The 25270-nt window shown below is 41.8% G+C and overlaps 1 protein-coding gene across 2 annotated transcripts in view; it reads right to left on the reverse strand.

The window, feature by feature from the left end:
- Nucleotides 1-25270, reverse strand: part of cntln (centlein, centrosomal protein) — a 529511-nt gene that overhangs the window by 86234 nt on the left and 418007 nt on the right. For both annotated transcript variants that reach the window (XM_072258219.1, XM_072258220.1), the window contains 3 exons: nucleotides 18965-19091; nucleotides 17338-17475; nucleotides 12603-12788 (listed from right to left, as the gene is read on the reverse strand). In XM_072258219.1, coding sequence (XP_072114320.1) covers nucleotides 12603-12788; nucleotides 17338-17475; nucleotides 18965-19091 — 451 coding nt within the window. The remainder of the gene's footprint in view (nucleotides 1-12602; nucleotides 12789-17337; nucleotides 17476-18964; nucleotides 19092-25270) is intronic.

Consider the following 25270-nt stretch of genomic DNA (forward strand, 5'->3'; position numbering starts at 1 on the left):
ACTTGAATTTGAATTTAATTCTCAAAGATATTGGATGATGAAATTTGGTTTAAAACATTTAAGTAATTAAAATAAACAAGATCAATCAAGTAAAGTTGCAAGTTATTAAAAATACACAACTGAATATCCTAATATGTGTCAATGCCTCCTGCTCCATATATTTACTTGACCTCATGCGTCTTGATGTATCTCCCATACTGTGACTTCAATTTGTTTAACTGATAATTATGGAAGATTTCAAGTCAACAACTAATGCAAAACCTGAATGGCCAAGATCAATGATACTTCACTGGCAGAATGATTATTTGGAAAGAAGATCATATATTAACAAATTAGTCTGTTTACATGTTTAGGTGTTCCAACCCCGCACCCCACCTCATTTAAAAAACTCTGCATCACTGCAAAATATTTACTTAATTTTCTTTCCTCCACAAATTCCACCTGAACTTGTCATGACCTCTTCGGACCAGCGCGGAGCACTGTAGAGCGTAGGCCTCAGCGCCCTGACACACTTAAACATCATTGATTTGCTTTAACTAGAATTTGTTAAGTGAATGATTTAGTCCTTAAGTTTTCCTTCTCATTTTCATGCTGCTTGTTTTTTAAGTGTGGGTTCCTCACGCATCCTGTATTGGTTTACTGGATTTTGATTTTGATACATGAGGGGATCCTGTGCTATATGCACTATTTAAATTTGTCAAGACAAGCATTCATCGTTGAGTCCTGAATATGGGTTCCAAGTGAACTAACGTTCTCTGTGCTCTAGCCACCAAAAGTAAGTACGTTCTGAATCATTTGTTCTTCGAATACATCCTCTTCGTTACTTCCTATTTTCAAGTCTTGCGTTTACTCTGCTCCTGGGTTCATTTGCCTGAAGATGTCATCACAGCAGGACTCAGCCATCATGGACCAAGCGGAGTTTCATCAATTATGTACAGCATTGACCTGCCAAGGAGAGGCAGCTGGACGACATGAACATTTATTCCAAGAGACACGAGCATCATTGCAGAAAGGCTCTGAACCTGGTTCAGAGGATTTGCCTGTGCCTCCTGCTTTTTCAGCCCAGAACTACCATGAGGGGTCAATTAACCTGCTGGCCCCACAGCAGAACAATGGAGATCCCAAGTCTTACCACAGATTCTTAAATCAGTGTTCGCTAATGTTCAAGTTACTTCCTCTCAGACAGGAGTAAAGCAGCTTACATAATTTCTTTCCTTTTGGGCAGGGCCCTTTCATGGGCTACAGCCTTATGAGATAAGGACTCTCCCATGTGTTTTGATATCAATTTATTTTTAAGAACTATGAGGAGGATATTATTTCATCCCGCTGGCGATCCAAAGGTAGCCAGCAAACTGCTCCACTTGTGTCAAGGGGCTTGATCTGCTGCCTACAATTCAATTGAGTTCTGAACCTCAGCATCAAAGAGTGGGTGGAACATGCAGGCAAATCCCCTGTTTCAACAGGAATTAAATGACTAACTCAAAGATGTTCTAACAACCAGGGATCCAATAGAGGATTTGGAGGAGTTAGCGGATATGACTATCATAATTGATAATAGCATGTCTGAGAGAAGGAAGGAGAAGCATGGTGAGTTCATCCAGGAAGCCGACTCTCAAAATCGCCCAATGGCTTCTCCAGTTCCACAATCCAAGTCTCAACCCAGATCCACGCAGTCATCTCCAGAGTAGCCCATGTAACTGGGAAAAACCTGCTCATCCCAGCAGAGCAAGAAAGACATGTAAAGCAAAGGAGCTGCTCATACTGCAGTAAGGTCTTTTTCTAGTCTCTTGTCCTGAGTTGTCAGGAAATTCCCAGGACTGTCCAGTGAGGGGAGAACTGTGATGGACTCAAGTCTTTCTCCTAGTCCAACGAATTCTGGAGTCGTGCTACCTTCCCTATTGTCCTGATCAGAACACCAACATTCCCTTGGGCACTGGTAGACCCTGATGTGGTAGGGAGTTTTTTAGATCTTGGACTGGTCAAGAGGATCCAAGATCCTAAATTACATCTCAACCAGCAACTCACTGCTATGACCCTGGATGGGAGACCATTAGGACCTGGTCAATTTTTTTATCATTCCGTTCCTCTCAAGTTAATGATTGGGATGCACAAGGAGATGATGCAATTCCACCTGATTCGCTCTCTAGATATTCCCCTAATCCTTGGTTATCAATGGTTACTTTTCCATATGCATGTATTAATTGGTAAAATACAGCACCTTGTGGATGGGGAGGGTTATGGGCCCTCCCATATGAAAGACGCTAGGTTCCCTTCCATATATTGGATCCTCACTTAATTATGGACTATTATAGCAGATATCTAGATTGCTCTGGGCAGTCAGCTGCCAGCCATAGGAGGGAGTGGGGTGGCTGTGTCATGAACTCTTTGGACCAGCGCAGGCCCTGGAGAGCATCAAGCCCCGATGCTCCGACGCACCTGAACGTCACTGATTTGTTTCAACCAGAATTTGTTAAGTGACTGATTTAGTCGTTAAGTTTTCCTTCTGTTTTTGTGCCACTTGTTCTTTGAATGTGGGTTCCTCACTCATTCTGTTTTAGTTTACTGGCTGTTTTGATTTTGATACGCACAGGGATCCCATGCTATATGCACTATTTAAATTTGTCACAACAAGCATTCATCGCTGAGTCCTGAAGTTGGGATCCGAGTGAACTGACATTCTGTGTACTCTAGCTCTCTCGAGTAATTATGCTCTGTGTAATTGGTTATTCTTCTGTTATGTTCTTCAAATAAATCCTCATTGTTACTTTCTACCTTCGAGTCTCAAGTTTACTCTGCACCTGAGTTCATTTGCTTGAAGATCTCATTACAGATGTCACATCACATTTTCTCAGACTATAAAGCAGGTACCTGATACACTGACAGATGTTTGGCTAGTATTGGATTGATGGCAAATAAGAAAACTCAGAGAATCAGCTATTTTCCACCCATGCATTTATAAAAGTGTCCAGTCTCCATTGACCATCTTGCTGACATTTCCAGCTTTAAACAATAAGTTTGTAACATAGAATGGTGATGAACATGTCCTGCCTTTGCGTCAACCAGTTTAATTGTGGATTCACTAATACTACTCCAAGGGTACTTTACAAAGTAACTTACTGAAATCTTATCAATTGCATAAAAACACTGTTTGCACATTATAAAGAGACAACAGTAATGTTCTATCATTAATAAATGGCACCCAATTACCAAGGTATCCTTTCCAGAGAATGCTTAATTGCATGAAATGACTAAATGATAAGCAATTTCTGTGATAAACTTTAAAATATTTCGAAATGCAGTACAAGATGTAATATTCACACAGATGAACTCAACCTATGGATAAAACAAACATTTTCTTTTATTATCAGCAAATTGTGTTGTATTCTGATGGATCTAGTTACAGAAAGATGTTAGAACACATCGTCCTGGCTGTTGATGACATTTCTGAACTGATAACAGCATCCAGTTGTTAAAATATGGAAAGTCTGGAACTAACAACAGATTTGTAAGGCTGAATCAGTTAGTTTACCCCACTGGGCTACACATGGAGCCTGTTCTTATTGGGATTCCCTCATCTTAATGAAAATCAAAAAGCTGCAGATGTAGACAATCTGAAATAAAACAGAAGAAACTAGAAGGCTAGACAGCATCTATGGAAAGAGAAATATTGCTAACATTTCAGGTTGAAGACTCTTTATCAGCTCTGAAAGCACACATCAAAGTGATCACCATAATTACAAACTGCAAGCATAAATATTCAGAAGAATATTTGCACTATTGAAAGATTGAGGAAGAAATAAATGGGCTGCAAAACTTAAATTGAGGAGTTCGATATAATGGATGTATTCTTAAAAAAATGTTTCTGGGTTTGCACTTCCATAATCAAGCAGCATACAGTACAAGGTTCATAACATCCACACAAATACATGAAAACAATGCAGTTTTATAAATGGAAACCATTGGAATAAACTACCATGTGATTAAAAGAGTTGTAATGGTGCCTTTTCCTGATCAGACCATGAGAATAAAAGGAGAAATCCAGGTTTTTTTCCCCCACTGCCGTAAATGGTAAACACAATACAGGAGTGAATTGTAATTGTAACTGACTTTGAGGTCCTCACTCCTGGTCAGCTTGTTTGCCCATAGTCACGTCTGAGTGTTTTGTGCCTTATGCTTGCCTGACCTCTGCCAAGTCTGAGTGTTCATGAATCAGTTCACTTTCAATAATACAGAGCCCGTGAAGATACAAAGGGTGAATAGGAGAGGGAAGAATCCACTGAGGTGAAATCAATGAATGATAAAATCCCTTCAGCCCTATTGTTCAGTATAAACTTCATTTTCAGAAATATTTCTACTTCTCACATTACTAGTCTCAAAATGGTGCATGACCATAGCAGTTCTAAATCCACAAGAGATCCAACTGCAACAAACTATCATGGCTGTACATAAAATAGTGTATAACTATATATAAAGTACAAGTCTGATGAGTTTTAGGAATAATAATTGACCAAAGACCAATAAAAAGGGGAGAAGACATTTCAAAGTACCTTTATTAGCAAAGTATGCATGCAGTATACAACCCTGAGATAAAGAAATTGGCAAAAATCAATGCAAGTTGAGAAAAAAAACAGAAAATATAAAGAGGATTAAATATTTCAGGCACGGTACAAATGCTGTACATCTTCTGCCGTAGAAAAAAAATAGTAGTGATCATTAGTGACCAATATTCCCAAAAGTTTGGAATGGCCATGGCAGATTGAAAAGTGGCAAATCTAACACCATATATTAAGGAATGAGAGAAAACGGAATGGGAGATGAGTTAACCCGGCATTGTTGTTGATAAAATGCAGCAATCCACTGTAAAGGAGGCACTGGATAACATGATTGGAGTCAAATATGTCTAAGCCAACCATCAAAGCCTATGATAATCAGTACTAGGTTGCTAACCTTCTGTTCCTTGATGCAAGTGCTGGTCTAGATACTTCCTAAATAGCAAAAATACCTGTCTTCATCATCCTTGAGGCAGCACACCACTAGCCTCCAGTTGAAAAAGTTCTCCCGCAGATCCTCTCTCTGAACTTCTTCCTCATTACTCTAAACATATACTGTCTACTTGGAGACTACAAACTCTGTATATTCCTCTTTTAATTTTGTATCAACCTCTCTTTTGCCTGGTCTACTACCCAGAAACAACACTACCAACCTGGAAACAGCACCAACAAAACAGAGTCTTGGAAACAACTACATACTTTCCTTGTGCATTTGACCGCTCCAAACGCACACCTCACACTTTTTCAGATTAAATTCCATCTTTCATTTTTCCACCCAAATTTCCAATGATCATTAGGATCACTTCTGGGACAAGTGAGAACTATACAAAGTGACACACATCAAAGTTGCTGGTAAACGCAGCAGGCCAGGCAGCATCAATTGTAAGAGTTTCAGTCGACGTTTCAGGCCGAGACCCTTGGTCAGGACTAACTGAAGGAAGGGTTAGTAAGAGATTTGAAAGTGAGGGGGAAGGGGGAGATCCAAAATGATAGGAGAAGACAGGAGGGGGAGGGATGGAGCCAAGAGCTGGACCGGTGATTGGCAAAGGGGATATGAGAGGATCATGGGACAGGAGATCCGGGGAGAAAGAGAAAGGGGGGGGGAAACAGAGGATGGGCAGGGGGTATAGTCAGAGGGGCAGAGGGAGAAAAAGGAGAGTGAGAGAAAGAATGTATGTATAAAAATAAATAACGGATGGGGTACTAGGGGGAGGTGGGGCACTAGCGGAAGTTAGAGAAGTCGATGTTCATGCCATCAGGTTGAAGGCTACCCAGACGGAATATAAGATGTTGTTCCTCCAACCTGATGGCATGAACATCAACTTTTGTAACTTCTGCTAGTGCCCCACCTCCCCCTAGTACCCCATCCGTTATTTATTTTTATACATACATTCTTTCTCTCACTCTCCTTTTTCTCCCTCTGTCCCTCTGACTATACCCCTTGCCCATCCTCTGTCCCCCCCCCCCGCCCGTCTTTCTCCCCGGATCTCCTGTCCCATGATCCTCTCATATCCCCTTTGCCAATCACCTGTCCAACTCTTGGCTCCATCCCTCCCCCTCCTGTCTTCTCCTATCATTTTGGATCTCCCCCTCCTCCTCTCACTTTCAAATCTCTTACTAACTCTTCCTTCAGTTAGTCCTGACGAAGGGTCTCGGCCTGAAACGTCGACTGAAACTCTTCCAATAGGTGCTGCCTGGCCTGCTGCGTTTACCAGCAACTTTGATGTGTGTTGACCAGCAACTTTGATGTGTGTTGTTTGAATTTCCAGCATCTGCAGAATTCCTGTTGTTACTATACAAAGTGGACAGGTTGCAACTAAACTGAGGAGGACCAATATTATTGCAGTAAAGTTTGCTCACACTATATTGAAACATTTAAACTAACTTGATTGGGGTGTGGGAAATGTAGTGGCAATTCACCAGGTGGGGGGAAAAATACAGAGGATAAGTCAAGCAAGTCTACGGGCAGAGCAGGTAGGAACAGGTTCAAGAGCATGGAAAGGCTGGCAGGCTCAATGCATTGGCTTTAATGCAAGGAATAATGCAAGGAATCTCACAGATAAATCAAGTGGCTTTTGGGCATGGATCAATAAGAGAAGAGGTGAACACCGGTAGTATTATATTGTAGACCTCCAACAATCAACAAGAACAGAGGAACAGATAATGTAAACAAATCATAAATAAGCATCAGAGCAATTGCGTCATAGCTGTGGATAATTTGAAATTTCCTAATATTAACTCAGATTGCTCGACCAAAGAGCGAAACTGGAGTGGAATTTGGAAAGAACATTCAAGGAAGTTTTTGAGAGACAATATGTAGACAGTCCAACTAGAGAGGGGGCAGTACTCAACCTTAAATTAGGAATAATACTGGGCAGGATGGTGGAATTGTCAGTGAGGAAATACTCTGGGAAAAGTGAACATACGGTAATTCTGTAGCTTCAAGTAGTTGTGCAAAGGCATGAGGTTATTCAACATTATTTTGCTTCTAACTTCCAACCAGCCCTCAAATTCACTTGGTCCATCTCGGACACTTCCCTCCCCTTTCTCAATCTCTCAGTCTCCATCTCTGGAGACAGACTGTCCACTGACTCTCATAACTACCTCAACTATCCCTCTTCCCACCCTGCCCCTTGGCATGAATACTGAATTCTCCAACTTTCAGTTCCCTCCCCCTCCCTTCCCCTATCCCAGTTTCACTCCTTCAGCTGCCTATCACCTCCCTCATGGTTCCGCCTGCTTCTGCTACCCATTGTGCTTTCCCCTATCTCCTCCCCCACCCCTTGATCTTTCCCCTTACTGATTTTTCACCTGGCACCTACCAGCCTTCTCCTTCACACCCTCCCCCCAACTTCTTTATAGGGCCCCTGCTCCCTCCCTCTTCAGTCCTGACAAAGGGTCTTGGCCCAAAACATTGACTGTTCATTTCCACGGATGCTGCCCGCCCTGCTGAGTTCCTCCAGCGTGTTGTGTGTGTTGCTTTGACCCCAGTATCTGCAGAGTATTTTGTGTTTAGGTTATTCAACAAGCTAAGGTCTAAAATTCAGATAAGAATGATTGTAATAGCCAGAAGACCTGGTGGAAGTAAGTTAGGAGCCTTTTATCAACAGATGACAAGTGAGATTTTTTAAAAAGAGAGTATAGGGTTAGCATACTGTAGTAAGGCTGAAAAGTACAAATATCAAGATTAAGGAACCTTGGATGACAAAATGTATTAAACATTTGATTAGAAAATAAATGGGACCATGTGGCAGGCATAGACTACGGGAATTGAGGGACTCTCTTGAAAAATTTATAGAGTGTGTAGGAAAGAACTTTAAACCAGCGGTCCCCTACCACCAGGCCGTGGACCGGTACCAGGCCGCAAAGCATGTGCTACAGGATCGCCAGGAAACGATATGATTTGGTGATATGCGTCAGCTGCACCTTTCCTCATTCCCTGTCACGCCCACTGTTGAGCTTGAACACACGCGAGGTCATTATGCACGAGTCATCCATGTCAGCGCGGGAAGAAGATCAACTCCTCGAGCTTGCAAATGACGGTGGGCTGAAAAGTATGTTTGACATAACATCTCTGCCGGCATTCCAGATCAAAGTCAAGGCGAAATATCCTGAGATAGCCACGAAAGCACTGAAAACATTGCTTCCATTTCCAACATATCTCTGCGAAGCGTGCTTTTCTGCAATGAATGCAACGAAAACTAAATTGCGGAATAGACTGGATATAAGGAACTCCCTTCAAGTATCGCTGTCTCCCATCACCCCTCGATGGGACCGTCTCGTTGCAGGGAAACAAGCCCAGGGCTCCCACTGATTCAGCGATATTGGTGTGTTGCAATGATTTTAGTCATAGTCATACTCATACTTTATTGATCCCAGGGGGAAAATGGTTTTCATTACAGTTGCACCATAAATAATAAATAGTAATAGAATCATAAATAGTTAAATAGTAATATGTAAATTATGCCAGTAAATTATGAAATAAGTCCAGGACCAGCCTATTGGCGCAGAGTGTCTGACCCTCCAAGGGAGGAGTTGATGGCCACAGGCAGGAATGACTTCCTATGACGCTCTGTGCTGCATCTTGGAGGAATGAGTCTCTGGCTGAATGTACTCCTGTGCCCACCCAGTACATTATGTAGTGGATGGGAGACATTGACCAAGATGGCATGCAGCTTACACAGCATCCTCTTTTCAGACACCACCGTGAGAGAGTCCAGTTCCATCCCCACAACATCACTGGCCTTACGAATGAGTTTGTTGATTCTGTTGGTGTCTGCTACCCTCAGCCTGCTGCCCCAGCACACAACAGCAGATATGATAGCACTGGCCACCACGGACTCGTAGAACATCCTCAGCATCATCCAGCAGATGTTAAAGGACCTCAGTCTCCTCAGGAAATAGAGACGGTTCTGACCCCTCTTGAAGACAGCCTCAGTGTTCTTTGACCAGTCCAGTTTATTGTCAATTCGTATCCCCAGGTATTTGTAATCCTCCACCATGTCCACACTGACCCCCGGATGAAAACAGGGGTCACCGGTACCTTAGCTCTCCTCAGGTCTACCACCAGCTCCTTAGTCTTTTTCACATTAAACTGCAGATAATTCTGCTCACACCATGTGACAAAGTTTCCTACAGTAGCCCTGTACTCAACCTCATCTCCCTTGCTGATGCATCCAACTATTGCAGAGTCATCCGAAAACTTCTGGAGATGACAAGACTCTGTGCAGTAGTTGAAGTCCGAGGTGTAAATGGTGAAGAGAAAGGGAGACAAGACAGTCCCCTGTGGAGCTCCAGTGCTGCTGATTTTATGTGTTCAGATGGGGAAAATATGTGCTGTGTGTTTAATATCCAAACGTTACTTAAAATGTTAAGATGTTATTGACTCGTAAGTGACTTATATAACCATATAACAATTACAGCATGGAAACAGGCCATCTGCGCCCTGCTAGTCTGTGCCGAATGCTACTCTCATCTAGTCCCAACGACCTGCACTCAGCCCATAACCCTCCATTCCTTTCCTGTCCATATACCTATCCAATTTTTCTTTAAATAATATCGAACCTGCCTCTACCACTTCTACTGGAAGTTCGTTCAACACCTACTTCAAGCCCCCCTGTCCTCCCTGATAATTGACTTATCACTATACTCATGCGAGGAAAATATGCGCTGTGTATTTAATATTAAATTCATTAGATAAACCCTTTTAGAAACAAAACTGAGTGTATTAGCCACTTATCACCTATATTCCGTCGTGATTAACACCCCACCTCCCCCCGAACAGAATCGCCAAAAACGATTTGTAGGAAAAAAATCGGCACTTACATGCATGTGCAAGTCACGCATGCACACTGGTGCTCGTGCAAGGCTTCATGGTCATTGTAGTCTTTCTCGGGGTAAACACAACGTATTTGACTGCTACTCTTGTCCGTTGGCAACTCTACCCCCCCCCCCCCACCCGGGTCAGCCGGTCCGCAAGAATATTGTCAATAATAAACCGGTCCACATTGCAAAAAAGGTTGGGGACCCCTGCTTTAAACAATTAAGAGGGCAAAAAGGAACCAATGAATTTTTGAATGAGCTTGTAACAGTCACTGTAATGTTCAGGTATGTCCCACCCCATCTCTACATCTCTCCATGTTCGGAATACCTCTGCAACTTCCCCATATGACCATGTGGGTTTCTTCTGGATGCTCTGGTTTCCTCCCGCAGTGTGGGTTAGTAGCTTAAATTGTCACAAAGGTTTAATTCAACAGCATGGACTGGTTGGGCCAGAAGGGCCTGTTTCTGTGTTGTATCTCTAAATAAATAAAAGGTAGCTGGGCAAGATATTTAAAGGAAAAAACATTTCAGGGCTGTGGGTATATTACAGACAAATAGGATCAGTTGGTTATTTCCTGCATGTAGTTAAATCAGACTTCATAGGCTGAATGGCCTTCTTCCATGCCTTCTGTAAGTTTTAATAAAATAATAAAAACAGATTCCTCATATTTCCCTGATGTAGTACTATGCACAGTCACTCTTAAGATAACTTTATACAAATCCATATCATTAAAACAGTTGTATTGTCAAGTTAAAAAAAACTTATTCTCTATTCCTAATCATTTGCATTTTGACCTAGTTTTATGAATCTACGTCTTCATGTACAAATAAGATATAAATGTAGCTATGTTCAAAATAATCCCTAGTTTACATATTAACAAAACAGAATGTCCCCAAACAGCAAGATCTAAGCCATCCAGTTCATTAACAGCCACCCAAGCTTATTATTCTGTTTACTGCTTAATAGATATTCTCTGCCACAATTCAGCTTTGTATGCACAGAGATTCAATTTGCCCAAATCCCAGGTGCTAAGTAATCCTGATGGAGATTAAGTGAATTTATCTCAGACTTCTTCTGAAAAGCATCACAGTGAAGTAATTTCTTGATGTTTATCAACTCATGTTGGTGATAAGAACAGCAGAAATATAGACATACTCAGACTAATACTTAGTTCTTTCTTGTTTCCTCTCAGCAAACTTTTCCCTACTTCTGACCACAGTTGCTTGAAGAGACCTTTAATGACTGCTAATGCCACTAGATAAAAAGAACACATTAAAACTGAACCTGTGGCAATCAAGCTACGAGAATTGAAAGCTTTTAGCATAGCTAAGAAATCCCAGTCATGATCAATATTTGAGCGGATTAAACACTCCTGAGTATTCGGTCTATCCATCACACATTTAATGCATTAAATAGATTACTCGCATTCATTTTTCTAAGATAAACCAAAACAATTGTTCTAACTTCATATTCTACAAAAACGTCGACTTGTGATTTATTTTCAATCGATAAGTACAGCATATTAACGGAAGCAAGATTTTGAGATCCCTGGAAGAATGTTTTTAAAATAAAAATAAATATGAAGGCCATTCATTGTGCTGCTAAAGTGAACTTCTCTATGGTCACTGATATTTCTCTGCCTCAGTTAATTCAGAGGAACAATCAATGTGATTAAAAGCCTTTGGGGGTAGGTACTTTATTCTAATGACAACAAACTATCAACATCTGTTGTTATGAAACATTACAAAATGAAATAATAGCTTGATTCCTCAGCCATTACATGTTTATTGTGAGCTAACAAAAACATTCCTTTAATTCAAATTACAAATTGTGTAATTTTGGCTATATATCTTTAGTATTTTATGATCCACCTGAGTAATTCTGTTGAGAATGTTTAAATACTGGAGTTAAGTTAGAAGAATTTCAGTTATTAAAATAAACAGTAACAATAATTGTGGTTGTTCCAAAGTAACTGCAAATTACCTTCCACATACACTCTATTACAATGGTAACAATACTGTTGGGATAAAACCATAAAACCATCTCTTAAATGAACAATCATGGGCTGCTTACATTTACTTAGGTTCAAAAGTCCAAATATGGATCATCAGAAGTCTCAAACTTAGTTATAATTTTACTGTATCAAGACCTGTAGGGATTAGTTTCAGGCAAATCACCAAATACTACTTTTGTATTACAGTAGAACCACAGTTCCTAGCTCTGAAACAAGCTCAAGGCTGGCAAGAATTGGCATGGCATCTACTTCATGTTAGAAATTAAAAAATACCCCTACCATCCAGACCATGCTCTCTTCTTGCTGCTGCCATGGGGAAGATGGTACAGAGTCTCAGGACCCGCACCACCAGGTTCAGGAACACTTATTACACCTTAATCATCAGGCTCTTGAACCAGAGAAGATAACTTCATTTGGCCCCATCACTGAACTGTTCCCACAACCAATGGACTCACTTTTAAGGACTCTTCATGTCATTTTCTTGATATTTGTTGCTTATTTATTATTACCATTTCTTCTTTTCCTCTCTTTCTCTTTGTATTTGCAGTTTGTTGTTTTTATTGCACATTGGTTGTTATCTGTCCTGTTGGGTGTAGTCTTTCATTGATTCCATTGTGTTTCTTGTATTTATTATGATTGTCCGCAAGACCGCTCAGGGATATAGATGGTATCATATGCTGACCGAAAAAAAATCAGAAAATGTAAAAAAGCTCACCTTAACAAAAGATACGAATTCTTCCACTCTTCTATTGGCAACAGTCAACTTCTTCTGAACAGCTTCTAAAGCCTGTTCACTCTGCATTGCCAGTCCCTGCATCTGCTGTGATGCTGTTGTCCCCAGTTTTGCCATTGCAGATTCTGCCTCAATCACCTTGGTCTTGAGATCATGTAGTTTTTCATTCTGAATGTTATTAAAACAATTATATAAAAAGTAGACGAGTGAAACAATGAAAATTACATAAGGTGATATTCCTCAAGAATGAAATTAACAGATATTTCACTTTACAAGGAAGCAATATTCCACTGTGCAAGCACTTCTGGAAACAAAAACATTAGGAAAATGTACATAGAAGAGCTTCATTTTGCTTTTTATGCACTTTAAGTTTTAATTAAATGAAAAAAGGGCTCTTGAATGATAATTTACGTGAATATACTCTTGTTAATAAAAACAAAAGACAGTAAAGGATCTCACTGTAATTGCATAAATGGGCATCGGGCGTTCATGTCAATATTTTGATACTGGATATGAAACAGGTAAATTTTTGAGGAAATTTTATAACAGTTGCATTGAAGAGTGTGAATATTTATTATGGATAGTAATATGATGGCTTGATCATATTTTGCTTGGGAGTGACAGACTCCCAAACATTCCTGATAGGTAGCTACAAGACACCACAGAAAGGATAAACGAGAAGCATTGGTCTAACTATGACAGAAAAGGAAACATGTCACTGTTAAAGAAATGTCTGAAAATGAATGGACTACCTTCGAAACACAAGCAAAAGGATAAAATAAGCTTTCTTGAAATGAAAACTAACAATGATTGAATTGATGGCAGGAACAATTCACATATCAAATTTCAATGAGGTAATATTTTTTGATGCAATACAAAAGATGTGCTTATGATCCTATGGACATCTAATAAATGTACTGTGTATAGACTAACTTCTGTGGCTACAAAACTACTGATTTCACCTTTGAGACACAGCAAGTGGATGCAATATGTAACAGATGAGGAATTCTTGATATTTATATAATTTTACAGGATAAAAGGAGGCCAACAGGTGCACTATATCTGAGCTGGCTATTTGAAGCAGCTATGAATAGGTGTCTCAAAATCAACAACCCTGCAAAGGTCTCCGATTCAAGTATGCATCCAGCTCTTTTAATAATTCATTTCATGTACTTGAGATGCTTTGCTTAGGAAATAAGAAGAACATAAGAGGTTGTAGCACTATGGATGAGGAAGCAGAATGAGTGATGAGTGCCATATTGATGATAGGTTTTATACTTTTCAATGATTTCCTAAGCACTGATCATACACAATGTGATGATGCAGTACTCAAGTAAAAGATATGTTTGGCTGAAAAGTTATCCCTTGTTGATAGTGTTAAATATACTGTATTTTTTTTTACTTGCATATTGTAATCCACGCAAAAGAATATATTTTGGAGGCAAAACACACACTGTGTCATGCTTTGGTGTAATCAGCTGGAGGTGAACTACAGTACCAGTCAATTAAAGGGTTGAATTCTATCATTGACTTCGCTTAAAGATCAGGGAATCCAAAGGACAGCATGAGGAGTTACAGCAGGGGTCTCCAACCTTTTTTGCACTGCGGACCGGTTTCATATTGACAATATTCTTGCGGACCAGCAGACCCGGGGGGGGGGGGGGGGCAGGTAGGTTGCCAACAGACAAAAGTAGCAGTTAAATACGTTGTTTACCACGAGACTACAATGACCATGAAGCCTTGCGCGGGCACAAGTGCACATGCGTGATTTGCGTATGCATGTACGTATCGATTTTTTCTATAAATCGTTTTTGGCAATTCTGTTCGGGGGAGGGTGGGGGGTGGTGTTAATCACGACCGGAATATCGGTGATAAGTGGCTAATATACTCAATTTCATTTCTATAAGGGTTTATCTAACGAATTTAATATTAAACACACAGCACATATTTTCTTCGCATGAATATAGCGATAAGTCAATTATCAGGGGAGCTTGAAGTAAGTGTTCAACAAACTTCCAGTAGAAGTGGTAGAGGCAGGTTCGACATTATCATTTAAAGAAAAATTGGATAGGTATATGGACAGGAAAGGAATGGAGGGTTATGGGTTGAGTGCAGGTTGGTGGGACTAGGTGAGAGTAGCGTTCGGCACGGACTAGAAGGGCAGAGATGGCCTGTTTCCGTGCTGTAATTTTTATATTATATTATAAGTCGATAGCATCGTAACATTTTAAGTATCGTTTGGATATTTTCCCCATATGAACATATAAAATCATTGCAACACACCAATATCGCTGAATCAGTGGGAGCCCTGGGCTGAATACTTGTTCCCTGCAACAAGACGGTCCTATCGAAGGGTGACGGGAGACAGTGATACTCGAAGGAGGTTCCTTATGTCCAGTCTATTCCGCAATTTGGTTTTTGTTACATTCATTGCAGAGATATGTTGGAAATGGAAGCAACGTTTTCAGTGCTTTCCCGGCTATCTCAGGATATTTAGCCTTGACTTTGATCCAGAACGCCGGCAGAGATGTTATGTCAAACATACTTCTCAGCCTGCCGTCATTTGCAAGCTCGAGGAGTTGATCTCCTTCCCGCGCTGACACGGATGACGAGCGGGTAATGACCTCGCATGCGTAATGGCTCAACAGTGGGTGACAGGGAATGAGGAAAGGTGCAGCTGACTCATATCTCCAAATCATATCGTTTCCTCACAGCCCGGTAGCGCATGCCTGGTGGCCCGGTGGTTGGGGACCGCTGAGTTAGAGGACAAACACGGGTTTACACACAGGGTTGAGGGAGTGTGAGAAGTCAGGGCAGTAAATGAAAAGTGAGGGGCAGGACACTGTGTTTGATGCCAAGCTGCCATGTCTATCAATGTTGTGGTTCAGACTCATTTGTTTTTTTTTAGGTTCCTAATTTGGTTTTGGGGATAGTGTGTGGAGTTAGGGCTCAGTTTGAGGTTTAGGGGCAGGGATAGAGGAGATAATTTTCAGAGTCTTGGTTGAAATGCTCTGTTGTCGGTCAGTGATCCAGGGGTCAGATCGAGTTAGGTTGACAGGTGCTGAGGAGACCAGTGATTCCACAGTTTGCTAAATCCTGAGTCAGAGGTGTTTATAGGCACAAGGGAAGAGAGCTGGTAAACTGCAGGCTACTGACTTTGGAGACTGGAAGTCAAGCCCTGAGGTGCTCTGCAGCTGAAGGTTGATGGTCCTGGAGGTCTGGTTGGTCAAGGCCTGAAAGTTAAACCCGTGACTGGTCAGTCCTAGGGTTTCAGCTTGAAGGTAAAACTTGTAATTAGCAAGTCCTTGGTCGCTACCCAGAGGTCTGCGATGTCCAACGAGCAAAGCCAAAGGTCAAAGTTCAGAGCATGGTGAATCCGAAGGTATAGGGCAAGTCTAGGCCAGGGACTGGAGGGAACGTTCAACGCATGTGTTTTTTGAGAGTCCGGGTCTAAGCACTGGAGGTCCAGAGGTGGACTGTCCTGGGGTTGGAGGCCTGAATATGTGAGGGGTTGGGAGGGTGGAAAAGGGGCTTAGTTTCCTGTTGCTGTTTTGTTTTGTTCTGTTATTGTTGTTGTTGTATGTATTATGTGCTGTGTTATGTTGCGTTGTGTTGTTCTTATGGAACATTGTGGGAATGCTACATTGGTACTGGAATGTGGGGTGACACTTATGTGCTGGTGCCAACACATCCGTGGGTGTGTTGGCTGTTAACACAAACTGCACATTTCATTGTATATTTCGATATACATGTGATAAATAAATCTGAACCTGAAATTGAGGGTGTTTAAGGAGGAGATTGATAGGTATCTAATTAGTCAGGGTATCAAGGGATATGGGGGAAAAAGCCAGAAATTGGAACTAGATGGGAGAATAGTTTAGCTCCTGGTGGAGAGGCAGAGCAGACTCGATGGGCTGAATGGCCTACTTCTGCTCCTTTGTCTTGTGATCTTGTGTGATCTTGTGAATTTGAGATCTGTTCTCAAAGTTACCAACTTCTTTAGTCTCATTTTTATGGGAACCAACATGGATATGTACACTAAGATGACAGGGATAACAGAAATCAAATAACTGGCACTTATGAATAATGAACTGGCAATTGGAAGATAGGTTAGCAGCCCTGATAAAACTCTTTTGCATGATCTGGTGATCATACTTTTAGTAACTATGTGGAGAGTATAAAATATTTGGTGGCTGTACGTTGGTAGTGGGTCCCAACTCGGATTTGAAGTTGCTCAACAATTTCAAGTTTTAGCATCCCTTGCACATTACGTTTGTAATTTCAGATAATTATTTTGGATTTGCAATTCCTGTATATTTCCTACATCTCAAAACCTTATTTCTAACTATTAAGTGTTCTAAAAGTAAATGACTTGAAACATTTACCCTACTTCTTTCTGTACAGATGCTGACTAACCTAATATATACTTCCAGCTTTCTGTTTTTATTTGTGACTTTGTTTACATAACTTTTCAGTTAGCTTTTTCCTCAGCTTAAAGTTCATAATTTAATATGTATCTAATGTATATAAACAAATTATTTTAAGTAGATCTGATTCTATTAATTACATATTTTCAAACAAAACTTTACATCAAATTTTGAATATAATTATTTCAAACTCTAAATTCAAGCGTTCAAACCACATCTTTCAAGAAAATACCCTTTTCGCCCACATCTTACAGTCACAACTTTGATATAGTGTCCTGATCAAGCCTTACCTTTCTATCCAATTCTTTGGTGGATTTACGGTACATTTCCTCATATGCTGACCTTTCTTTTGTTGCAACATTAAGTCTTTGCTTGAGGGACTCTGCAAATACTTTCCTGGTAGAACTTTCTTCAGTTAATTTTTTCACCTTTATAAAAGCAAATACAACCGCTCTGACATGTTTTGAAATATTTGACCACCAGGTTTATCTACATTTCTCTGTATCACTGTGCAAAAATTTCACTAGGCATTCAAATATGAAGTATATAATAAAAGGAGAAAGTGGCACAGCAAAGGCTGAAAGGTAAGGCAAAGAAAGTTCAAAGGAAATCAAGGAAAAATTATCCTTGTCAACAACATGACAGTCACGGTCCTAGGCAAGAGAAAATATTCTCTGAACTTTATCATCAGCAGGGAATTTATAATTAGTATTGATTCGAAGCGCTTTCATTGCCAACCATGGCAAAAACTGTCATATTGGTATGTAAAATCATTTTCACTATCACCATAACTTCATAGTGGGACTAAAAGTAGTACATAGTGTGAAGACCTCCACAGATTTTTCAACTTCGAAGTGATGAACACGTGCATGTGGAAAATCCCACGCAGTTCACTGCAGGTATCCTCAAATAGCTCCAAACTGATGGTTACCTATGTTTTATCATTATAGTGTCTTGGTTTATCATTGCATTATGTGGCTTGAATCTAGTGAACGTAGGCACAGACTGGGGTAATAGTCAGCCAGAAAGTATCTGTCTGATATCAATGAAACATTAGACTTGCATGGGGCAGGGTTAAAAGACAGTACTGAGCTAAACAGAATTCTGATACCACTTTAGATAGAAATCCAGGATGCAGACAGATCATGGCAAGATAGAATATCTATCATGTGAACATACAGTATAGCTCTCCGGCACTGTACCTAAATTGGGTAAGAGGAATATAGTCTTTCAGGAGAGCTTAAAGAGAGATCTATAGCTTGTGAGACAACATGCATTAGTAATGCAATATATTAATATTGAAGTTGAGATTTTTATAGGCTTCCCTGATCCAAATACAGATGTCCAAATTCTTCAGGGATAACAGTGCTATCTTGTTTCCTGGCTCCAAGGTTTGAATAACTGTTGAAATTCTCTTACAATGTTAATACTTCTACCACCACCTAGTTATGATGCTGAATCTTCACGTTCTCAACTTCAGCAGGCTGCTCTTCTCTGTGAAAAAAATATCTGCTTCATAAAATGTCAATTATACATTATATACTATGATAGGTGATCAGTTTAAAAAGTACCGTAGAACCTTTTCTAACTAATTTTTTTTTACACACTTCTTTTGCCTATGTTTAAAACATTTCTGCAGTTGGGAGTTACCATACCTAAACCAACTACTGGGAGATGAAGAGAGTCTGAAGAAACCACATTCAATTTTCCTTCAGCTCTGAATAGAAGCCATTACTCCATACTTGTTCACAGAGACAAAAGAAAGATCAGCAAGTCAGAGGAGACACAGAACTAAACCTCATCAACTATTGAGGTCATTGTTGACAAAGATTTTCAAGACTTACAAGACCATTTTTGAATTAGAAAACTGTATTTTTCATGGAAGAATTTAAATGAACATGAGCCACAAATAATTACCTTTATTTCCATTTCCTCTAATAAGTCTTTATCTATTTTAGCTTTTTCCTCATTTGATTTCAGTTTTGATTTCAGATCTTCCACAAGTTGTCGCTTCATATTGATATCTCTTTCCAAATGAGCAACCCTAGAGAAAAATAACCAATAATACTAGCTTATTCACAAATATTGCTCATATAGCAATTAATAATTGTCAACTGAAAAAAATTCAGTGAGAAAAATATCAACAAATATGAATTACACAATATGTCATAAAATATATGCAAAAGATACAAATAGTAATCTCTGAGGGTGGTATTTTCCACTTTATATTACTTATTTTCAATATACTATGAGTACGGAAAACAAAATCAACAACAAAAGTCACACAGAGCATTTAATTCTTAAAAATACTTTTTGCCAAAGCAAAGGAAGTTACCCTCACGTGCAGGTGGTAACCCAAAGATGCAGCTTTCAAGTCTCCTCCAAGAATGTTAGAAGGCCTAAAGGATAAGGAGTCACTTGATTCAGACTGAGCTAAAGTATTGTGAATCTTCAGAATTTTCCTTTCTGGAAAGCATTGTTCAGTATATACAAGGCTCTGGTAAATGGTTTATTAGAAAGCAAGGAAATGGAGTGATATGGAATCAGTTAGGTAAATGAAGCTGGGGCAGATCCATGGCCTCATTGAATGTTAGGGCAGTTGCAAGCGTCTTTATTTGTTATATTCTTACACTGCAAAGTAACAGAGAAAACAACAGAGGAAGCAAGTTTTAAAGGAGTTATTTTCTGAGGATCTGCCTATAATTGAAATGACTGTTACAAAAGTGATTATAACTGTATTCATATACAAGATCTAATTTCAAACAAAATATATGATTGAGGCAGAAAATATGCAAAAGAATAGAGATTTTTAATGCAGTGTTTAAACTGACTTGCACTGAGTTACAACTTCTTTGCATACATATTCAAGATGGTACTTCAGGTTTACATTACACAAAAGAGCTAAGGATAAGTGTTTAATGTCACTGTTCTGCCATGTCACTGTTGTCAAAAACCATTATCAGGGCCACCACAGATGGTCAGAAGAAAACTGGGGGCAGCAATAATGAGAAGGCAAAAATATTATATAATCTGTTATCAGAAGATAGCAAAAGAGATTACATTCCTAATTTTCTCTTTCATTCTGGACAATGAATGCTACCCATGTAGAATTTACATTCTGCTTTCAGAATAGTGCAAATGTCTTCAAAGTGCACTTAACAGACTCCCCACCAGTTCCAGTTTTCTGTGGCAGCAACGGATACGGCCAGAAAATAAACTGCAGAAAGTTGTAAACTCTGTCAGCTCCATCATAGGCCTCACTAGCATTCAGGACATCTTCAAAAGGCAGCATCCATTGTTAAGGATCCCATCACCCAGGACATGCCCTCTTCTCATTGCTACCATCAGGAAGGAAGGCACACACTCAACGATTCAGGAACAGCTTCTTCCCCTCTGCCATCAGATTTCTGAATGAACATTGTAACCCTCAGGCTTAGCCAGCACGTGTTCTTCTAGGGGAAGACAATATCTGGCCTAGCCAAACTGGGAAATCACGTTCGTGTGGATGCTGTGTGATGTATTGCCTGGTCACAAATCCGCGCCACAAAATATCAGACAGTACACCATATGCAATTAACTGATTGAACTTTATGAATCTTAATCTGAATACAGGGTTAGTAAAGAAAATAAAAGAGAAAAAAGGCCCATTTTAAGAGAAAAGTCAGAAGTGCATGTTAGAGCTCATAAATGTGGCCATTTATCAACCATCGACCTCCTCCAAGCGTCGCTGACCTTCGGACCCTCGATCCCAGTCCACTCTGGTCTCCCAGCTCTCTCTCCATACGCATCTTCCTTCTCTCTCGACGACCAAAAGACCACGAAAATCTCTCTTCCAGACTCACAAGAACCAATAACATTTCTCTCACTGGATGGGACCCCCCACATTCCAAGCCCTGTTATCTCCAGTCATAACCCAAATATTGCTGCTACAGAGAAAATATTACATTAGCAGTGAAACATTACAGAGAGGCCATTATATTAGCAGTGAAACCTTACAGCGCATTACACTCTCCCCCCACCAAATTTAGTCATGTCCTCATGACGTTGAGATAATCTGCCAACCCTTCCTGCAAAACACAAAGTCCAACCTAGGTGTAAAAGGCAGTGACATAGCTCCCCAGAATGATGGGGGTCACGCTCTGTTCCCCTGGTGCTACATAAGCCAGCCTATCCAGTGGTCTCCTAATTCTCTAAGACCTCCTCACCCCCTCATCTGACTCTTCAGGTTCAGAAGATACTGGGGATACTTCCGGTCTACCTGGCAAGTCCTCCCCCGATCTATCACTTGTGCCCACCTGCAACTTGGTGCCCTCTGTCCTATGGCCAAACCCCGCTTCCTCCCCTGTAGAGCCCCGCTGCAACCCAGGCTGCCCACAGATAGCAACCCGCCCCATGCCACTTCACCTGTCTCAATGGGAGAAGGACCGGGAGTCTCTTTCTCAATCAATGGGGAGTTAGCAAAAAGCAGCATATACCACACATCCAGGTCCTCATCCTCCAAATCAGTGTCCCTCTCAGGGGTGGGGGCCAGCCTAACCTCGTCTGTTGGGGGCCCGGCAGTCACCCCGCGTTTCCGCAGAGTCCTCTTACTAGGTGTAGGGTCCAAGTCGGGCTCTTGGTCTACCTGCACCACTTGACCCAGAGGCAACAGGTGGTTCCTATGGAGAATCTTGACAGGCCCATTCCCATCCTCTGGTTTCACCCAGAACACTGATAGGTTTGGCATCTGACTCTCCATCACATAGGGCATAGCCGCCCAGCGGTCAGCCAACTTGTGCTTTCCAGGTAGCCCCAAATTCCTTATGAGGACTCTGTCTCCTGGCAGGAGTTGGGAGAACGTTGGGAGATCATACCTCCTCTTATTCCCTGGATTCTGTTTGGCAGCTGCGACCCCAGCTAATTCATAAGCCCTTTTCAACTCTCTTCTCATGTCAGACACATATTTCAGATAAGTCTTCGGTGTAAGTCACCGTCGTCAGTCCCAAAACAAAGGTCAACGGGCAACCTTGCCTCACGCCCAGACATCAGATAATTTGGTGAGTACCCAGTAGCTTCATTTCGTATACAATTATAACTGTGAACAGATGCCCAATATGTTGACTCCACCTGCTCTTTTTGCTGATCTCCAGGGTCCCGAGCATGTCTAGCAAGGTCCAATTAAACCTCTCTGGCTGGGGAATCACCCTGTGGGTGATAGGGCATGGTCCTCGACTTCTCAACTCCAAGAGTGCCCAGTAACCTATGAATGACTCTCCTCTCAAAATACCATCCCTAATCACTATGTATTCGCCTGAGGAGGCCATAATAAATGAAATACTTCTCCCATTTTGCCACCGTAGAAGCCCTCTGATCCTTGGTAGGAAAAGCTTGAGCATATCTGGTGTAGTGGTCCATGATGATTTAAGACATTGGCCCTGTTGCTGGCATCGGGTTCTATTGACAGGAAATCTATACACACTAGATCCAGAGGCCCCACACTCTGCAGATGGGACAAGGGAGCTGCCCGCATAGGCAGTGTCTTATGCCATATGCCGCGAATGCAGTACTTGCAGTATTCTTCGACCTCCGACTTCATTCAGGGCCAGTAAAACCTGAGCAATCCATACATCTCTGAGCAATCCATACGTCTTTTCTACCCCCAAGTATCCAGAACCATCATCAAGTGACTCTAATGCAATCCTCCAATACTTCTCTGGCAGAACCAGCTGGCAATGCCGAGGTCGGTTCGGGGGTGACGTGACCTGGTATAAGACCTGGTTCTTCAACTCCAACCGAGGCCATTCTCGCAGTAATGGAGGCACCGATGCATGTTTCGTCTTCTCCGACTGAGTCATGTCTCCCTTTTGACCACCACCCAAATGGTACCAATGCCTGGATCATCTCGGTGAGCAGCTGCCGCTTCCCCAGAACTCAATTCCAGCAGCTGATTTGTCTTCAGAGCAGTCAGGTTACAATAAACTCGGGGGATGGCGTCATCAGAAGCACCCAGTTGATCCACTGCTCGATCATGCCTCTCCTCTTCCTCTGCCTTCACGGTGATGGCAGACAGACACATGGCCTTCACCCTCCGGGCAGGAATGCTCTCCCACTCCTTGTCCCTGTCCAGTCCCTCCTGCCCCCTTTGGGACAAAGCGTCTGCATCAATGTTTCGGCTTCCTGGCTGGTACTTCAGACTGAAATCATAGGCAGACAACGCTGCCAACTACTGATGGCCTGTGGCATCCAGTTTCGCCGAGGTCAGGATATAAATTAGAGGGTTGTTGTCCGTCCTCACCTCAAACTTGGCCCCGTAGGGGTAGTCACTTAGCTTATCCACCACCACGCTCTGAATGAGTTGAGGCCAGAGATATGTCGGCTGTTATCAGCCTTCAAGAATAGGGCCTTTCGCTTTCGGCAGTTTCTTGGTACATTACTGGGAACGTGCTCCCCCAGAGACACCAGACCATTCCTTCACTGGGTCTCCTCTAGGTTTTCCCAACGACTCTCCCTGCTTAGGTACCCGGGGGCTCACTCTCCTTCTGGCGTGAAACCTGCTGCCAGCAGCCCTCCGCATTGTTCGTCTCCTTGGGGAATCTGCCCCAGCCCATCAGCTCCACCATATGGGGGGGAGGGGTCACACTCGCTGATAACAGCCGACAGATCTCCAGCCTCAACTCTGCCACAATCTCCTCTAATGCTCCCCAGGGTAGGCTATCTATGGTCACTTCACCGCAGGGGCTACTACCAAGGACTGTACCCTGCTGACTCTTCCCGTACCTCTCTGATCAGCTCAACAAAAGATGGAGGGGGGTGCGCCTTATGAGACTGTCGGAGGCCCCAAGAATCAGGTCATGGGACTGGGCGCCCCGGCTATCTGGTCCGTTCTTAACTGATCCACCTCAGCTGCCTGAATGACCCCTCTGTGCTGCAAGCAATTCAGCTGCCTCTCTAGCCAAAAAATAAAAGCAGGAAGCTTCTCCCCCTTCTCCTGACACATGTTCAGAAACCCCACCATGAGCTCCATTGGGCCCCCTGTTGGGCCAAAAGCATTGTCCAGTGCTTGCATGTAAATGACAGCTGTCACTACCAGATATTTCAACCTGACAGCTCTCACAATGTCAGCAGCCCGCCCATTCAAACTTTCAACCAAACTCTGTCTCCTCTTCCCCTTTAGGGGTGGGCGTTATTCCAGAGAATAGACGGAGCCTGCTATAACTGGGACTTTGAATCTGATTTTTCCATTTATTCGCCAGAGAAGTAAGGGCAGATACTAACTCAGAATTCTCACACTTCATCGGGGGATATGGATTAATTAAACACTCCAAATCCAACCACTCTTTCCCCTCACTCCTCAGAAATGAGAGAACCCTTTTTTTTGAAATCACTGTCCCCAGCTACCACTATCTTAGCGCTGGTCTGCATTAAAATAAGAGCTGTACCAGCCATTTTATCAACCTTCCGCCCACAATCGCAACTTTAACAGTTCTTAACAGGCAAATTAACAATTCATTCAGAATACAAATATCTACCCCACTGGTTCATTGCTCAGGGTAATCACACAGCATCCAACAGAATCAATCCCGGACGAGCCCCCACATTTGTAACCCTCAGGCTCAGGGAAGACAACTTCTGGCCCCGCCAAACTGAGAAATCTCGTTCATGTGGATGCTGTGTGATGTGTTGCCCGGTTACAAATCCACGCCGCATAATATCAGACAGTACACCATATGCAATTAACTGATTGAACTTTATAAATCTTAATCTGAATATAGGGTTAGTAAAGAAAATAAAAAGAAAAAGGGCCCATTTTAAGAGATAAGTCAAAAGTGCACGTTGGAGCTCACAAATATGGCCATTTATCAACCATCGATCTCCTCTGAGCGTCACTGACCTTCGGACTCTCGCTCCCGATTCACTCCTTCCAGTGGTCTCCTCGCTCTTTCTCCACACGCGTCGTCTTTCTTTTCTCACCGACCAAAAGACCGCGAAAATCTCTCTTCCAGACCCACAAGAACCAATAACATTTCTCTCAGTGGAGGCCCCCCCCCCACATTCCAAGCCCTGTTATCTCCAGTCATAACCCAAACATTGCTGCTACAGAGAAACCATTACATTAGCAGTGAAACATTACAGAGAGGTCATTACATTAACAGTGAAACCTTATAACGCGTTACATAGACTAACCATCAGTCCCAGTTTTCTCTGGCAGCAATGGGTACGGCCAGAAAATAAACTGAAGAAAGT

The sequence above is a fragment of the Mobula birostris genome, chromosome 5 (genome assembly GCF_030028105.1).
Source record: "Mobula birostris isolate sMobBir1 chromosome 5, sMobBir1.hap1, whole genome shotgun sequence".
In the NCBI taxonomy this organism is placed as follows: domain Eukaryota; kingdom Metazoa; phylum Chordata; class Chondrichthyes; order Myliobatiformes; family Myliobatidae; genus Mobula; species Mobula birostris.